This window comes from Polypterus senegalus, chromosome 7 (genome assembly GCF_016835505.1).
Source record: "Polypterus senegalus isolate Bchr_013 chromosome 7, ASM1683550v1, whole genome shotgun sequence".
Classification (NCBI taxonomy): domain Eukaryota; kingdom Metazoa; phylum Chordata; class Cladistia; order Polypteriformes; family Polypteridae; genus Polypterus; species Polypterus senegalus.
Window position 1 is genome coordinate 143,673,924 of NC_053160.1, and position 18,732 is coordinate 143,692,655.

The 18,732-nt window shown below is 39.2% G+C and overlaps 1 protein-coding gene across 7 annotated transcripts in view; it reads right to left on the reverse strand.

Moving 5' to 3' along the window:
- The window catches only part of mctp1a (multiple C2 domains, transmembrane 1a), a 934,223-nt gene that overhangs the window by 393,875 nt on the left and 521,616 nt on the right, over nucleotides 1-18,732 (reverse strand). For all 7 annotated transcript variants that reach the window (XM_039759357.1, XM_039759356.1, XM_039759355.1 and 4 more), the window contains one exon: nucleotides 8,943-9,036. In XM_039759357.1, the coding sequence (XP_039615291.1) occupies nucleotides 8,943-9,036 (94 nt within the window). The remainder of the gene's footprint in view (nucleotides 1-8,942; nucleotides 9,037-18,732) is intronic.

Consider the following 18,732-nt stretch of genomic DNA (forward strand, 5'->3'; position numbering starts at 1 on the left):
ATCTCAAATCCATATAACATAGCTGGTCTCACTACCGTCCTGTAGACCTTACCTTTCACTCTTGCTGATATTTGTCTGTCACAGATCACTCCTGACAGTCTTCTCCACCCATTCTGCTCTGTATGCACTCTCTTTTTCACCTCTCTTCCACAAACCCCATTACTCTGTACTGTTGATCCCAAGTATTAAAACTCCTCCAACTTCGCCAACTCTACTCCCTGCATCCTCACCATTCCACTGACCTCCCCTCTCATTTACACACATGTATTCTGCCTTGTTCCTACTAACCTTCATTCCTCTTCTTTCTAGAGCATATCTCCACCTCTCCAGGAATTAGCCTGCAACTTATTGCATTAGGAATAAGCAAGAGTTGTTTCATTCTTTTTTATAAAGTGTTCTTTACACCCCCCACCTTGCATAAGTGGGTTTAAAGGTTCTTAAAAGCTGGCCGCAAAGAAAATACAATCCAGATACCTTCCAGCTACCAATGCCTGGAGGTGGTATAACCACTACCCCCTGGAGGAGGTGCTCCAGAAAAGACCACAGACAGAAAACAGACACAGCACTCACTATAAGGGGGTGCAACAAGTCTGCTGCTTCTCTGGGCTTAAACGTTTGTCCCACTTGCTTGCCTTTTTCATACTCCTCTGACCTTCTTCCTGTCTCCCTTCCTAACCTTTCCTTTTGCCTCTTGGTCTTCCAACTCTACCTTCATTCCACCTAAGCACTCTTGTATTGGTACTGGAAGAGCCTTTGAAATCTATATCCCCTTCTATCAATCCCTCCAGGGCAGATTCCGATACCACATCAAGGCTCAAGAGGGTCTCAGAGAACGTGTAAGGCATCAGGTCAGAGCTCCATCTAGCAATCCCATGTGTATCTGCAGATCTGTAGCCAAACCTTACTTAAGGGACCAAGCCAACCCCATGTTGAGTTTCTACCAACTCCCACAGTTAGGGTATAGTGCTTCTTTATGGTGGTCTGCTAAAGCCACCAGGGCATCTTATGACTTTACTCTTGCCCGGCATCCTCTCATTGAGATTCCAATGCTGTTCTCCACAGATTCCTCCTTTACACTGCATAGGTTCAACTCTGCAAAGTACAGTGTTGAAGGTTAACTGTCCTAATCCCCCTTTATAAATGTGATTCCCAATTTAGTAGAGTTGTTTTAAATGTTAACATTGCAGTGGTGTGGGACATTATTGTCATGTAAGCATCCATGAACTGATATGGTGACCAAGCACATGGTTTTGCTCATTTTTTATTTTTCTTTCATCTTGACTGGGAATCATCCACCTTATTGCCTTGTTTTTGTTCAGTGCATTAAGTGCTAATCAGCCTGTCGAGCACAAAGAAGTCCCCTGTCAGCCGGCAAACTCTGAATTACTGCCGAAGCAACACAACATCTTCAAAGACTGTACAGACACATCAAAAAGAAACATTCTGAGCAACACACACACGTACAGTTCTGACCCCCACAAACCCCCAATAGCATTTGACAGGGAGAGATTTGAAGCAGAGAATCAAATGAATCCTCTCTGTGCACTCATTTTCAGACACCTGCAACACATTCCCAGGTGACATTAAGCTATTATTATTCACACAGCTGAACTGTGATTGACCTTGCACATAAAATCTGTTATGTCGCTGTCTGAATCTTGGGCAATGAATGCCCCAAAAATGTCCAGAAAAAGAATTTACATGTTGCTGCTGCAGATACATTATCAATGTCTGAACACCTTTGTTTTATTTGCACACCAAGTTACTATACAACTTGAATACTGGGGGCATTCATGAGCCACCCCTGAATCCAAAACCATTCTAAAGTAGGCAAATAAAAATAATAATAGTACACCATGGGCTACAGGGTATTTGGAGATTTAGGTGACAGAAAAGCAATAAACAAAACCTTAGAAACACCTTTGACCTTTCTAACACACGTTTTGGGCCTCATTTGCCTAGTAGGGGTACTTGTTCTCTTGTTGAGATGGGTAGCCTGCCCACTATCATGTGTACCATGTTACCACAGACTTTATAACATAATGGCACTCAATGCTGCCACCTATAGGCCTGAGTATTGTCTAGTCCTTTATTTTAACCTACAGTATGTTCTAAAAGCATTTAGCTCTGGAACCCTTGGCCAGTGCTTCCTGGAGAGAACTTTATCAAATACTAGATCAACTGCCCTCTAATGTCGTGGGGGAAAAAAAGAAGCAGTTCTCTTCCCAGTATGCACTCCTTCCTTCTTTTTCACCTGTGTTCCCTACTTGTGTCCCTACCAGCAAACTTTTAACTACTAAGTTTGACACCCTCTAGTAATGAAAGGCAATTGTACAATCATAACAAAACAAGTTCATATTTAATGCACACACTAGCAAACAACCTTGATCTGAATCTTGTAAATCTGCCTCCTATTCCAGTCCTGACCATATCCTCCATCTACAACACAAATATCTCATTATAAACTACTGAAAGCTTGTCATAAAACCTGGCTATGGAATAATCCTACAAATACCTGAAAACCAACTGCATGTTCCTAAATAAATGTGTCTGTATCTGTATTTTATGTGATGCACATTCATATCGCTTAAAATATACTGCATCCTCTTTTGTCTTCTGTGTAGCTCTCTGCTAGTTTTGGTTTTGCCCTTATACTGTATGTTAATTAACTTCAAATGTTATGTTATACCCTGGATGTATGTGTTTTATTCTGCCTTATTATTGTTTGTGTTACATTTCAATTATTATTTTGTATGTTTTTCATGAAATTTCTGTCATGTATATTCATTACTTAGTATGTATGTACTATGTACTGTAAGTTTATATTTGTGCCATGTGTTCTGTGGGTGGAATCCCAAGAAGCATGACCACCTTCCACCTTTACGTTTGGTGGATAAGACAGCTTACCTCAGGTTGACATTGAGTGTTGTAAGGACTTTATTCTAAGTAATGCTGCTTCGTTCTGATTTATTGTTTATTGTTATTATATTGCTTCTATCTCAGGGTTTCTCCTCTTCAGTTTATTTATTTAAATTATATTTATATATTTCAGAAATATTTATATATATATATTGGGACATATATATGTCATTTATGTATATGAAATATTTATATATTTCAATATTTACATCAGGTGCCGCTGTGAGTGGCAGCCATTCCAGCAGCACCGTGTATGACTTTATCTTTTTACCTTTTTTTTTTTCTCTATTTTTCTCTATTTCACTGATCACTTCTACCACTTTCTTTTATGTGGAATCGCCCTCTGGACACTCTTTACTATTTTTACTACTTGACATGGAGACTCGCCTATTCAAGTAGTCAACTTCAAGCACTGAGAAGAAATGCCCGTGCCGGTGTGGTTCCCTATTTACCTGACAAGGTAAGAAGGCAGTATCGGGGCAGCAGAGCCGATGCTAAGATAAAAGCCGAGCGGCTTGCGAGAAAGTGGCGCTATAAAACCTTCGGTGCCTTCTGTGATCCTGGGAAATGTGAACTCACTACAAAATAAGATCGACGAACTGGCTGTGCTGGTGAAAAATGTCAGAACCTACAGAGAATGCAGCTTGCTGTGTTTTAGTGAAAAGTGGCTAACAACTACCATCCCAGATGCTAACGTGGAGCTACCCGGGTTTAACACAGTTAGAGTGGATAGAGATGCAAATACCTGCGGGAAGAAGAAAGGAGGAGGACTCACTCTCTAAGTGAATACAAGGTGAATGAATACATGTAAACATTAAAATCTCCACTTGCTGCAGGGACATCGAACTGTTGGCCGTATGTCTGCATCCCTATTACTTGCCCAGAGAGTCTGGACACGCCATTGTTGTTATTGTTTACATCCTTCCGGGTGACGTCATCCATTCCGCAGTTGCTAAGTTACAAACGCAGCACCCGAGGCGCTTGTGCTAATCGCTGGAGACTTTAACCATGTGACGCTGGACAAAACATTACCTGCCTTCTCCCAGTATGTGGATTGTAACACCCAGGAAAATAGGACTATCGACCTACTGTATGCAAATGTTAAAGACGCATTAAGCGTCACCCCGCTGCCTGTGCTTGGGAAAGCAGATCACAACCTGGTTCTGCCTCAGCCTCACTACAAACCAAGAGTGAAGGCGCTACCTACAACCACACGATCATTCAGGAAGTGGTCCCCTGAGGCAGAGCAGGCTCTGAGAGGCTGCTTTGGAACTACAAACTGGGATATTCTGCAGGGATCACATAGTGAGAATATTGAAGAGGCTGTTAACTGCAAAACTGATTACATCAACTTCTGTATGGACATTGTAGTTCCAGTAAGAACTGTACGCTGCTATGCTAACAACAAGCCATGGATTACAAGTGACATCAAGGGCCTTTTGAACCAGAAGAAAAGGGCTTTTAAAGGGGGTGATCAGCATGAGCTCAAGCGCGTGCAGAAGGAACTCCGAGTCCAGCTCAGTGCGGCGAAGGAGCAGTACAGGAGAAAGCTGGAGCAGAAGTTGCAGAATAACAGCATGAAGGAAGTGTGGGATGGGATGAAGACCATCACTGGCTGCAGCTCGAAGCGGGGTGCCACCATCGAGAGAGACGTGGAGAGAGCAAACCAAATGAACAACTCCTTTAACAGGTTTGACCACCCTAACCCACTCTCACCTCGGAGTACTGCATCCTCCAACCATCCTTCTACTGATACCAGCATAGGAGAGACATCCCCACCCACAATTACAGCAGCGCAGGTGAGCAGAGAGCTGAGGAGACTTCGTGCCAGTAAAGCCCTGGTCCAGATGGTGTATCGCCATGACTGCTGAAGGCCTGTGCACTGGAACTGGTGAGTCCTCTACAGTGCATCTTCAACCTGAGCGTGGAACAGGGGAGAGTCCCGAGGCTTTGGAAAACATCTTGTATCACCCCAGTCCCAAAGGTATCACGTCCTAGTGAGCTGAATGACTTCCGGCTTGTTGCTCCAACGTCACATGTAATGAAGACCATGGAGCAGCTGCTGCTTCACCACCTGAGGCCACAGGTCCGCCACTCCCTTGACCCTCTGCAGTTCGCATACTAGGAGAAGGTGTGAGTGGAGGATGTCATCATCTATATGCTACACCGATCCCTCTCCCACTTGGACAGAGGCAGTGGTGCTGTAAAATTATGCTTTTGGACTTCTCTAGCGCCTTCAACACCATCCAACCTCTGCTCCTTAGGGACAAGCTGACAGAGATGGTAGTAGATTCACACCTGGTGGCATGGATCGTAGACTATCTTACAGACAGACCTCAGTATGTGCGTCTTGGGAACTGCAGGTCTGACATTGTGGTCAGCAACACAGAAGCGCCGCAGGGGACTGTACTTTCTCCGGTCCTGTTCAGCCTATATACATCAGACTCCCAATATGACTCAGAGTCCTGCCACGTGCAAAAGTTCGCTGATGACACTGCTATTGTGGGCTGCATCAGGAGTGGGCAGGAGGAGGAGTATAGGAAGCTAATCAAAGACTTTGTTAAATGGTGCAACTCAAACCACTTACTCCTGAACACCAGCAAGACCAAGGAGCTGGTGGTGGATTTTAGGAGGCCCAGGCCCCTCATGGACCCTGTGATCATCAAAGGAGACTGTGTGCAGAGGGTGCAGACCTATAAATACCTGGGAGTGCAGCTGGATGATAAATTGGACTGGACTGCCAATAATGATGCTCTGTGTAGGAAAGGTCAGAACCGACTATACTTCCTTAGAAGGTTGGCGTCCTTAAACATCTGCAATAAGATGCTGCAGATGTTCTATCAGACAGTTGTGGCGAGTGCCCTCTTCTACGTGGTGGTGTGCTGGGGGGGCAGCATAAAGAAGAAGGACGCCTCACACTTGGACAAACTTGTTAGGAAGGCAGGCTCTATTGTAGGAATGAAGCTAGACAGTTTAACATCTGTGGCAGAGCGACGGGCACTTAGCAAGGTCCTGTCAATCATGGAGAATTCACTGCATCCACTGAACAGTGTCATCTCCAGGCTTCAGTGACAGACTTTTGTCACTGTCTTGCTCCACTGACAGACTGAGATCGTTCCTCCCCCACACTATGAGACTCTTCAGTTCCACCCGGGGAGTAAACGCTAACATTTTTCAAAGTTATTGTTTGTTTTTACATGCATTTTTATTACTCTTTAATTTAATATTGTTTTTTGTATCAGTATGCTGCTACTGGATTATGTGAATTTCCCCTTGGGATTAATAAAGTATCTATCTATCTATCTATCTATCTATCTATCTATCTATCTATTGGGAATTTCTTGCCTTGGATTGCCATTTTAGGCAAATCCTGCTCTTTGGAACATTCTGTTACAGCTTCCTAATTTTATTAGTAAACTCTTCATTTACAAAGATACCCTGTTTTCATTTGTCTATTCAAGCCAAGGGCTTTATGGTAATCCCTTGTTTTGAGGGGTGTTTTTATATATTTTGGAACTGTTTGAAGTGCTTTGAACTCCCATTTCTGGACCTGCTAGGCCAAAAGCCAGCCAGGATGGAGCCTGGGTTAAGGCCAAAACTGTGCATGTCTGCCATTTAGGTCTTATACCATTTTTCTGTGTTTTAGATTCCTGTTTACAACATCAGCAAATTTACTTCCCCCTCTCCAAGTCTAACTATGAGCCTGCCCTGTGATTCAACTCACATTTCTGCCATTCATTGGCATCATATAAGACAGGACAGTTCATAGATAGACAGATAGAACTTTATTTGTCCCCAGAGTGAAATTTGGAAATCATGGAATGAGTTGTGGTTTTTAAAGATAGCTGCACATTGTGGTTCCTAGCGCTAAATGTAACAGATGACCTTTCACACTAAGTGTGACACAGGAATACAAACTTGAGTCCTGCTTTCCCAAGCTTCCTAGCCAGTGCAACTAAATGATTACTCCCTAGTTTTAATGACTACTCAAGTTTGTGAACTTCAAGGGCTGTAATGTTAAAGACAGGTTTATACACCTGTTATATTTCAGCCATGTGATGATGCGAGTTCTGGCTCCACGCTCCCATCTGATATTTGGAAGCCCTTGAACCCAACACCGTCGATAATGTCACGGAGTGAGCTAAACAGTGAAACAACATTTGAGCAAGGGGATGGTTCAAAAAAGGTGTATAGTGCTTTTATTAAAAGTATGAAAACAAAAACAGTGTTCAATAAATAGTGCAGTGCTTTCAAGTTCAATAAATAATCCATAAAACAAAGGTGGAGATTAAAACCAATAGAAAAGCAATCCTTTTAAACATCCAGGAAAGCAATCTTTAAAAACAAACAACAATGCCAAGCTCGGTGCTTCTTTTTATACTGCGAGGGGCCATAGCAGCTGCAGGACATTAGCCACAGGAACAATCATGGATGTCGACAGTCCCTCACCTGTGCATGCGGTGACAAACGCCCACACCACAGATTGCCCCGTGACTTGCTATGGCTCAACGCCCCCTCGCTAAGCCACCGCGAGACCGGTGATTATTTATTTAAAAAATGGCCTTTACTAAACGAGCTGTGGACCCATAACACCACAACCCAATGTTCCTCTGCTACCTGGGGTTCAAATGTGTCTTATATGTCTATTTGTTTCTCTTTTTTATGTTAATATTGTTGATTCTTTAGTTTAATTATGTCTAAGTATCTTTTACTATGTACCATACGCTTTCTGGGTGGTCCTTAAGAAGAGGGGTCATTGTCAAGGGACTGCTGCCAGCCCTATAAAGGCTGAGGATGACTCAGAGTCTCTTGCAGTTCATTGTGAATGTGCTGACGCTAGTGAGTGTTTCATGTGATTACTGCGCTTATTGTGAGTTACAGAATTTTTTGACCCCTTTTGCTCTGTATTTTGAGTACTACTTGGATTTGGGACTACAGTATGTTTACTATTGGGATTATCTATTTTGAAGGCATTGTATTCTGTGCTTTTCTACTCTCCCGGGCTTCTTGTTATAGATCGTCCATCCATCCATCCATTATCCAACCTGCTATATCCTAACTACAGGTTCATGGGGGTCCGCTGGAGCCAATACCAGACAAAACAGGGCGCAAGGCAGGAAACAAACCCTGCAGTGTTATAGATCATCTTTTTTAAAATAAATTTATTTATAAAGATTCTTCATTGCCCTTTGTGTGGCGAGTCAGGTTTTGACAATGTAATGGGCTTTTTCAGTATTTTTGGGACTTTGTGTACTTTAGACCACCACCTGAGCCTCCCATTTCCTTAAGCAAATCATCTGCTCCCAGCAGAGCTAAGGTCCAAAAACATAGATTGGCTAGAAGAAGTTATTGAAAGACACCCTCAAGACCTACCTTAAAAAGTTCAGACCAACATCACTAACTGGGATACACTATTCAAAGAAAGCCTCCTATGGTGCTACATGAAATATCAAACATCACTTCATTCCGAGAAGGAATGACTCTCTGAGTAACTGAACAAAAGATAGTAGTGGAGGAAGAGGGAGGAGAAAGTATTTTGGTGGAAGCTGCTCCCATACAAAACCTCCTGCCCCTGCAGTCCCAAGGTCTGTGTTCTAAGGGCTGGGCCCTTCAGCCATTTCAAATCACACATTTAACATTGACAAGAGTCATATTGTATATCTAAGTATTGACATACTGGCTTCTGCTAAGCTTCAAATTTTTCTATTAAAGCCAAGCAGTCCACTGCTAAGGAACTAATGAATTTTGATCAATTATAACAAAAAAGTATTTCAGGTAAATGAACTAAAGAAGTGCTCCTCTAGTTCATATGATTACAGGATCACCTTTACTTTGTAACAAAGGCCCGCTCACCTATGACCTACTGTATAAAAATAAAAAAAAAATCACATACCCTGCACCAGTACACATATTTGTAAGACCTCTCTTCCAGTAGCATCAATCAGTTAGAGAAAAGAAAAATAATTAAGATGATACTGTTAGATCAACTTGAAGATGGGGAGACCTAGCAGAGATTGCCATACCTGTAACATCGGCCACCATTAAACCTTCAGCACGGATTACTTTCACCTGGATTACTCCCACATCCTTAAGATTGTGAAAAGACTTCTTGAAGCTCTAGAATGAAAAAAAAAGCAAATTCTCAGTAAAGATATACAATAACTGAACAATTTTCTATCACAGCTTTGAGAATCTCACATAACTACATTATTCTTTTCTAAATCGAAGTTGTTTAATTCTTGTTAATTTTTCAGGTTAATGCCGTCTTTAATAGGAAAAGGTGTTGCTTATAACATAGAAATCTAATCTTTTACATTGGATCAGCTGGTATAATTGATTTACATAATATGTTTATGGTGCCATTATAGTCACATTTGTCTAATTCTTACTTGTATAAACTAATCAACACGCAAAATGTCGTCACTCAGTGGTGCCATTATTAGTGAGTATAATATCCTAATCTTAAAACTATAAATGGAAAAGTAGGAAGAGATTACATTACACTGACTTTTTTTGTTTTAAAAGCCACTTTGTCATGCTGTGTTACATAAAACATACACAAGGTGCAGTTCTTACTTTAGTAACAAAATTTAAATTGCATTTCATTTGCATAAAAACATTAATGTTTACTGACAATGGTGAATACATATACTCACATGAGCTGTTTTGTTAAGATTAATGGGAAAAAACTGCATTTTAAGAGAAGCCATGCATTTAATTAATTAGGCAGAAACCTTTGCACAAGGCATTTTAAAAACATTTATGATACACCAAATTGTTTTTCCCCAAATGGGAAAGCCAAATATCCTAAACAAAAGCAACTAATGATATTCAGTTGAATAATTTTATTAGTGAAATTATTAACTAAACTAAGGAATATGGAAACCACAGAAAGACCCCTTTGTAGTAACAAATTTACACAAAAAGAAACGTTGAGTAAACATATTTAAAAATGGACAAATAACTATTAACCAGTCTAAGGAAAAAGGAAACTTGAGAAAAATCCTTTCTTCACAAAAACAAACAAAATATCTACAAATCCAACATACAGACTTAAATGGCAAAACCAGACGAATTATAATTTTTAGTATTTAGCTTAAAATAGTAAAACAAGCAAATATCAAACCAGAAATCCAAACCTAATAACAAAACAAACATCAGGAAACACACAATGTGTTTCAATTTGTGGGTTTTTCCTGTTCCTTAACAGAGTGGGAGAAAAACGTAAACTGTCCCTAGGCATTGTGAGAAGAGGTGAGTTTTCAAGAAGCACCTGAAACTCAGTAGACTACAAAAAGTGAAACAATGAACAATGAAATGAGGGACTTGTACCACAACAAGAAGAACTGAGAGCTGGAACGGTTTTTAAAATTTTAATGGACCTGGAGAGAGAATGCAAAGGAAACAGGAAGGAGGCTTTTTGAAGAAACATAATTAGAGAACAGGCAGTGAGAACAGCAGATCTACACAGAGATGTTGGTCAGGCAGGGCAACAATTATCTCTGGATACTAGCAGCAAGCAGAAGAGAGAGAGAGAGAGCAAGAGATAAGAGATAGAGAAGTGATATGAATGTACCATGAGAGACAATACATCATTTGGACAGTAAACCTCTGGATAAGACAGAAGGATTGGATTGAGGATGTACTTTGTTTTTTCAAAATGAGGGTTGCACTGACTCAGCTTGGAAACAACAAAAGTCTGAAGAAGATCTTCAGTCACATAGGTACTGTGAGCACTGAGAAGTCAACAAGGAGGAGTGCTGAGTGTAGGAGTCCTTTTAGGTGAAACCAATATCCCTGAGAGTGATCCTGTCTAGAAAAATATACTGAGAAAGAAGGAACTGTCGATTGAGAGGCAGAAAAATAAGTAAAGATGTTCAGTTTAAGATGATGGTTAATCATCCATGAAGAGGTGACAGAGTGGGAGCTGAAGATCTAGGTCAAAGCTTGAGGACTAAATGAGGAAAATGATAGAAAAATCTAGGTATCACTTATGTAAAGGTGACAAAAGAAATAAAGTTATAACAGAAAAAGAAATATCATCAGTGATTGACTAAGAGCAGAAATTGTCAGCGTTTGTGGGGTGTTGTGGAAACTGTTTGAATTAAACTGAAAACTTTTCTAAAAGAGTGTTACTAATTTGTGTTTAAATTTTTCTAATTCATACTAAACATACTAAAATGTTTAAAAGTATTTTTCATTAAGTTGGATTTCAATATATATATATATATATATATATGAGAAGTGAAATAACTGGATTTTAAGCAAATTAATAAAATACTGGGTGTCTTCTACAATTCTCAGTTCCTACGCCAACCCTGTTATAAATGGTGAAGAAAAATATTGAAGGTGGTAGGTTATTCATGAGGGTGAACAGCAAGCTTACAACTACGCTAGAAACCAAAAATACCGAGAAGCAAAGTAAAAGATTTGAAAGATCATCAAAATCATCCTTTAAAACAATCTAGCGCCAAACTAGCTGAGCAACTGATATACACTTATTAATACTGGATATGAGTCATGCATTGATTTACAACATATAGGGTCTGAAAAAAAAACCAGCTATACAAAAATATTAAAAGGCAGAGACTTATAAAGCCTCACTTCCAGTAAGTGCTTATTGGTCACAACAATATCCAAAGAGATGTCAAACATGCGGGTATTATCAGTGTCTTAAGGGGACCATGTTAACCTCTTTGGCGTAACTATGAGCATAACTCAGGCTCAGAATTCCATGTAACTACGGTTAAGTCCGTTTCAGACTTGAGAAAGTGATGAGTAATGAACCTCTTTACAGTGTTAAGCCTGAATAATGCTCAGGACAGTATTCTGCTGCCATCTACTGGATTAAATAGCATTATGCTGCTACGAATATTTCTGAATGTTTTGCTACTCTAAGGGAACTCATCAATATTCATGAGGGGGTGGTACCTTCATCCAAAAACACAATGGTGTGTAAATGATAAGCTGTAAGCTAATTTTAGGACAAACTGAAACTGATTTTATTGTATTTATGATGATGTTTTAGTGTTTACATGTTACTGTCAGACATAATAAGGTTTCTGACATATTTTCCTGGTGGTAAACAAAATACTATGGTGGGTACAGGAGCCTAGTAGGGAATTGGAGTGGTGTTACAGTGTCTAGCATTTTCCTTTCCTGTTCCCATATAGAGCTCACAAACCTGGTAGGCAAAGCCTACTTGGAAACAAAAGAAGAGAAGACAGCAGGACGTCACATGTCTTAAGGCCACAGTTTCTGAATTCAATCCAGGTGGTTCCGGCGACAGAAGGTTTTGTTCCAACGAGTTTCAAAATCAGTCATTTTTAATTTAATTAATCTCTTTGTTTAGTTAAATAGACACTTTCACTTATTCTGCTTTTAGAAAAGAACAGTGGTACATTATTTAAAATTTATCAGAAGTTTAGAAATATTTAGATTTGGCCATAGTTTTATGCTCTTAACTTTCTCTTGTCATTTTCCTTTTAATTCACCACTACCTGCTGAGTTTGCTCCCTTAATTGTTTCCTAATAATGCAAGCAAAGTAGATGCCAGGGTATTATGTTTTGTAAAATGACCCTATTTGCTTATAAAATACTCCTGGATTTTCAGTTGATGGAGGCATAAATTGTCCCTAAACAATTTCCTACCCTGTTGTTGGTTCATGAATGGCAATGGCTTGTGATAGGCTTTTGTCCTACCCATTACTTATTCCTGACTTGTGTTGGATCATTCTGCAATAGGATTTGACATCAGAGGTTTTGAACTGGATTAAGGGAGTTTGATGATAGATGGATTAGTGGATGGCCAGGTTGTTGATCCTTGTCTTAAAATTATGAGTTTTCAATTAAAGATTTCCAACTAAAGATGGTAATAAGCCTTTAAGCAATCAAACCTTAAGGAATCATCGTCTGTTGAAAAATTTGCACTTTTCAGTAGCCTGGGGTCCATCAGAAGGATTTTTCTTTGTAGATTACATGCACCAAGGCAAAACTTTACTTACACTACAATGAAAAGCATTTGACCGATCACAAAATGATTTCTAAAAAGGATAAAGTTGCCACGTTAAGAGACATTACCAAGGTTCAAACTTCAAACAAAACTGTTTGGGGCCACACAAAGAAATATATTGTGTATTATTTCTTTATCTTGTAACCAAGCTGTGAGTACAATTTACTATAGAATGTCACACCTAATATGAAAATGAAGGCACCAGCCATTACTGAATATTTCTCTGGGCAAGAAGAAAGTGAGGATACCAAGTGGGCAATGGGAAACGTAAAGGAGACGCAGGAATTTATTGCAATATGCACATTCTGAGCATTCTTCTCAAATATGAGCTTTGAGGTAGAACGGCAAGATAGTAGCCAATTTTCACAAAACAGCATCAAAGCCTATATACATTTTGCAATAATACATAATTAATGTCTCAAACTATATGAGAAAATGTCTTGTGGTCTGAAAGGTGTAAAGTTTTAGCTTTAACTTACAAAGATATATTTGCATAAAGCCAACACAGCTCATAACACAAGGAAAAAAGTAGCTAGCCACTGTAAAGTAGGCTGGTGGCAGGATCATACTTGTATTATGGGATGCTTCTTTGAAGAAGAGCTAAGCGCTCCGGTCAGCATAAAACAGCAAGATGAATACCTCCTGGAAGAGAAAAATGTACTTGAAACTGTCCGCCTGCATAACTAGGACATCCTGACTTCACTTTTCCCAGCATATTTTAGATTAGAAAGTGAGAACATATATAACATTTAACTTTGTGTTTTGTTCTCTGATAACGGTGTACATATGAGAAGTTTTATTTCTTATACTTAGGACTTCTAATATGTTCAACTAGTTTGGGATTTTTAAATGTGGAGTCCTAGAATACTCAGTCTCGTTTTCTTCTGCTGCTCTGTACTGTATGTAGTAAGTACATCCATAGGTGGATTTCTAATCTGTTAGGTTGCCTCGGCAGAAAGAGACGTACAATGCATCCAAGTATTGTGAATGTTACTAACATCCTTGTCTATTTCAGATATAGTACACTCATTCAGTTTGAAAGCTTGCCCTATTATTTCCACTTTTGCTTGCAAACTCTAAGAAGATCCTTCTTTTTATGTGAGGCACAGAGGTTGGAAAATGTGTTGGTTCAATAGTAATAGCGACAGCAAAAGCAGAACCAGACATAAATGAAAATCACCATGCACAAGTAGTACTGATCGTACCCCACAGTGGCAAGTGCATATGTCTGGGGAGCTTCTGTGGTTTGTGGTGTGTGCCTTGGTGGTCTCTGGGTATTTTACATGGATTTTTTTTTCTACATAAAGCAGATATCTGGAAGTAATGGGTAAGCTACATTATTATAGGGAATTCAGGGGCCACCAGCATATGGCATATACTTTGCATTATTGTAGACAAACAGGATTCATATTGAAATTTGTATTGTACCAATCACTGTGAATCAGCTCAGGAATATTTTTATTTTCTTTTTATTAATTTGAAATACACCCTTAATTGGTACTTTGGGATATATCTGATTCAATTTAAAGATAGGTACTTAAGAGCTTGGTGGAGTGTTTAGCATCGCTGCCTCATGTATGCAGCATCCTGTGTCTGGTCATTGTTTGAGTGCGGTTTGCACTTTCTCTGAATGTTGGTATGCAGGTTTGGCTAACTGACTATTTAAAACTGACCTGATGTATGTGAGTGATTCTGCAATGGACTGCCCCACAATCCAGGGCTGTTTCTATCTTGTGCTTAGTGTTGCCTATTGTAGGCCTCAGCCTTCTTCAACCCTGTACTGGTTTAAGCAGGATTGATAATGTTAGAATTACTCAAGAAAAAAATGACAGAAACACTGTAGGTTATACAGTCCTATTGAGATTATGGGTTCAAAATTTTTAAAGAAGAGAACTGGAGGTCCCAGGTTGGCATTCTGAGGTACTTTATTTATGTGAAAAAACATTTTACCACCACTGTGAAAAATTTAAACAAGCCAGTCCAAATGGTCATGTGTGTCTTTTACATGCATTGAAAGTGATATGTACCCTCAACCTTTTTGATTAATTACATAAGATGAAAAACTTATTATGTCTCACTTTAGTGCTCATTATTGGGGATTCCATAGTTTGGAAGGTCAGAATTCCTGGCAATGTAAGCGAAACAGTAAAAGTAATATGCCTCTCTGGAGCCAGGCATTTCCATTCTATTGGTGCTTGTTGGCACAAATGCTGATAGTTTTCAGTAATGTTAAAAGTGGTCTTGATGTTAAAAGTGGTGCTCCTCAGGGATATGTCCTAGGCCCATTGCTGTTTTTACTATATATAAGTGAACTGGATAAAAAAAAAAATTGCTTAATTTTTCAGATAAGATTAGACTAGATGGAAAGGCAAATAATGCAGTAACAACCCAATCAATAGAAACAGACTTGGACAGAATACAGGCTTGGGCAGATTTGTGACAGATGAAATTTTATGTAAATATAAGATTTTATACATAGTAAGTAAAAATGTTTTACTTGAAAACACAATGGGAGGTCTGAAATTTGAAAGTTTAATTTATGAGAAAGTCACAGTGGACTCATCACTACAGTATATACATCACACAGTGTATAGGAGCCATTAAAAAGGCAAATTGAATGTTAGGTTATATAGAATAATATGTAGAGTATAAGCCAAGGGAAATTATGCTTAAGCTATATAACCTGTTAAAAAGGTCTCATCTAGAGAAGTCTGTATTATTTTGATTTCCATATTTAAAAAAAAATCATAGTAGCAATAGAAAAGTCCAAAAAAGCTGATTCCAGGACTATGAGGAATAAGCTATTTGAAGCGCTGAGCGAAACAACAAAGTTTTGATTTGCATAAAGTCTCAAGAAACTGACACTAAAATGTATTATGCTGGTGGTTTTGCAAGTGTAAAACTTACTAAAATAGTTTTTGGGGATTGTAATTTTTTTTAGATGGAAGACATGGAATATTGCTCGGTAAAGCCTTGTCCATACTTCCATGTTTACCTGTCCTTTTTTTCAACAGCTGCATAATGAAGATAGTCTTTAACATAAAAGTAAAATAAGTTCTATGTGTGCCACTTGTTCTTGGAGGAGTGTAGCGCACGTGTTAAAAACCTGCCACACTACATATTTTCTACACAAAGACATACCAAAATGCCCCACTGTGCATATTACTGTGTTTTTTTTCACAGGAAAACTCACTACATGGAAAGTCCCCTCTTATTACCTAGCAATCGTCCTTTGCTAGTTTCTTGATCCCAGTAGATGATGAAGGTGATATGCAAACTGAAAGCACCATTCACCGCTCAGCTGCCTGCCTTTGCTCCATCGAATCTGCTCTCTCTTGCTCGCTCACCTGCACTGGCTTTCCTCTACCTGCTTCCTTCTCCATTAACCGCCCATTCTTTCTTGTTCTCACCATAGCCGCCTCACGCTTCTACTTATCACGGGGATGTGGATCAGATGTGGCAATTAGCAGTTCCTGGGAACAATTACGGATGTGGAAGACTCCTCACTTGTGCACTTAAGCTAGGATCGCCTGCATCATGAATTCCCCAGGAACCGATCGGCCACACATACCATGCCCCCTCGCTAAGCTGTGAGTGCAGCGATTACTTATTTAAAAAGTGGCCTTTTTGACTTGAGCTGTGAACCCGCTACACCACACTGTCCAGTCGTTGTACGAGAAAAAAAATCTGTGTGCGAAATCGTGGATGAAGTCTTGTGGATATGGTTTCTTCAGGAGTGTCAGAGAAGGTACAGTACAAACCTTAGAAATATTTTTCTACCTGAAAATAGGTATGCGTCAGATTTAACGACCAAAACGGCAACCGGCCATGGGTCCAGTCCCGATGTGGCCGGTTAAGAGGGATTGTACTGTATTTCAATTTGTCTGCTGTTCTGGTCACCATTACAACATATAAAAACTATCACTCATAAATATTAATGATGATCTGTAAGTCACCACAAAAAATCAGGGGCACCCTTCATAAACATTTTCTAAAACACCTTACTTGAACATGATACTCAAAGGACCCTTAATTCAGTAAAAATTGTATTTATTCAGAAGAAGATAGATAGATAGATAGATAGATAGATAGATAGATAGATAGATAGATAGATAGATAGATAGATAGATAGATAGATAGATAGATAGATAGATAGATAGATAGATAGATAGATCATGGTTATGTTAGTGTTTAATATTTGTAAAATTGTTCAAGCACTTTGAGGCTGTCTGTATTAAAATGTCACAAATCACCCCACCTGTTCCAGAAGAAGACAAAAAACATGAGAATGGATAAACAACTTGATATACCCCAGCCTTTGTCCTTAGGCAGAAGCTGGAAGTTAAAAGTCTAGAACATACCACAGAGTAACCACATTAGAAGGTTAAAAACCATGAGCTGGAAAATGATCCAAAAAGACTACCTCTTCACTTGTCACACTACCCATGAGTGCTAAAGGAGTGAAGAAGGAAGAGGTGGCAGTTGACTGTTTGGGAAAGGAACTCTGATCCCAAGACTGCTATGGACATTCGGAATTGATAGGTAGCAGGATACTCTGGACTTAAACTTCAGCCTTTAACTTTTTGGTTAAAGCTGATTTGTTTCTAAATAAACTTAACTAGTTTGGCTGGATATTTCTTTCACCCCGGCAAAAGAGTAAACTGATTTTAATTGAACTGAACGTAATCAGGACCTCACAGAAGTTTAACAAGTCTCTAGTGTAAACATAATTCCCAAATCCTTACATAACACTATTAATAATGATAGGCTGCACAGAATTATTAATATGGTACTGTATGTTTAAATATCCATCTTTTAAACTGATAAGAGCTATTTAGGATAATTAGGATATCGCTGCAAACCAAAAATACAAGATGAATGAGTTCAGAATATTCATTCACTGCAACAGTATCTGTCAACAGTAAAAAATGAAATGACTGTGTAAGAAAAATATGCAAGTTTATTTGTCTACATTAAGAATCCTGGCACTTGAAAACATGAGTCTTAATTTTTGAGCAAGAAGAAGAAGAAAGCAGGCTAAAATGAAAAGGCTTCAAAGAAATGGAAGAAGAATTCTTCAATTTATTTTTTTCCTCTTCCTGCAATAACCCTCTTAGATACTCGGAGGAGTAATTATCATTTGAATTTTCAAGTCAGAGCTAGGTTACAGACTTAATTTATTATAAACTCTGACAGCTCAAGCCTGTTACATGTGATATTATTGTAGGGACCCTTGAAAAAAGTCCTGCTGAATATAACGTTAATACATGATTTATCAGTAGATACACTGGCTTGTTATTTATGATTATTGGGAATGGCCTCAAAACCTGGATGATTTCTGAAGCCTGAAAATTTCCATAGCAGAGGAATTTCTGATTTGCTGCGAATCCCTTTCAGACCTCTCAATAGACAGGGAAAGAGATTGAAATGCTCTGGAGATGAGTCCTCTTTATTTTTTTAATGAAAGGCTGTATAATATATTTTTTGCTGTTCGGCTGCAGCAGCTGTCACAGAAAGCGGTTCCGTTCAGCTCTATTATAGGAGAAGCAATACCCCATCCTATGGCACAGAGATACACAGAGGGGCCAGCGGCTGATTGACAGCTTGTCACCATGACGTCTTATTCCATCTCTGTTATGGAGAAAATTAATGTCACAGCACCAGCCTTATGACTCGCTGTCATCTTAGAACTGCTCACCTTTTATCAGTGCTCTAAATAACATTTCAAGCCCATCGTCTCATAGTGGACAATCCGGTCAGGGGACATTAAATCGGATGACTGTGAAATGTCATAATGAAAA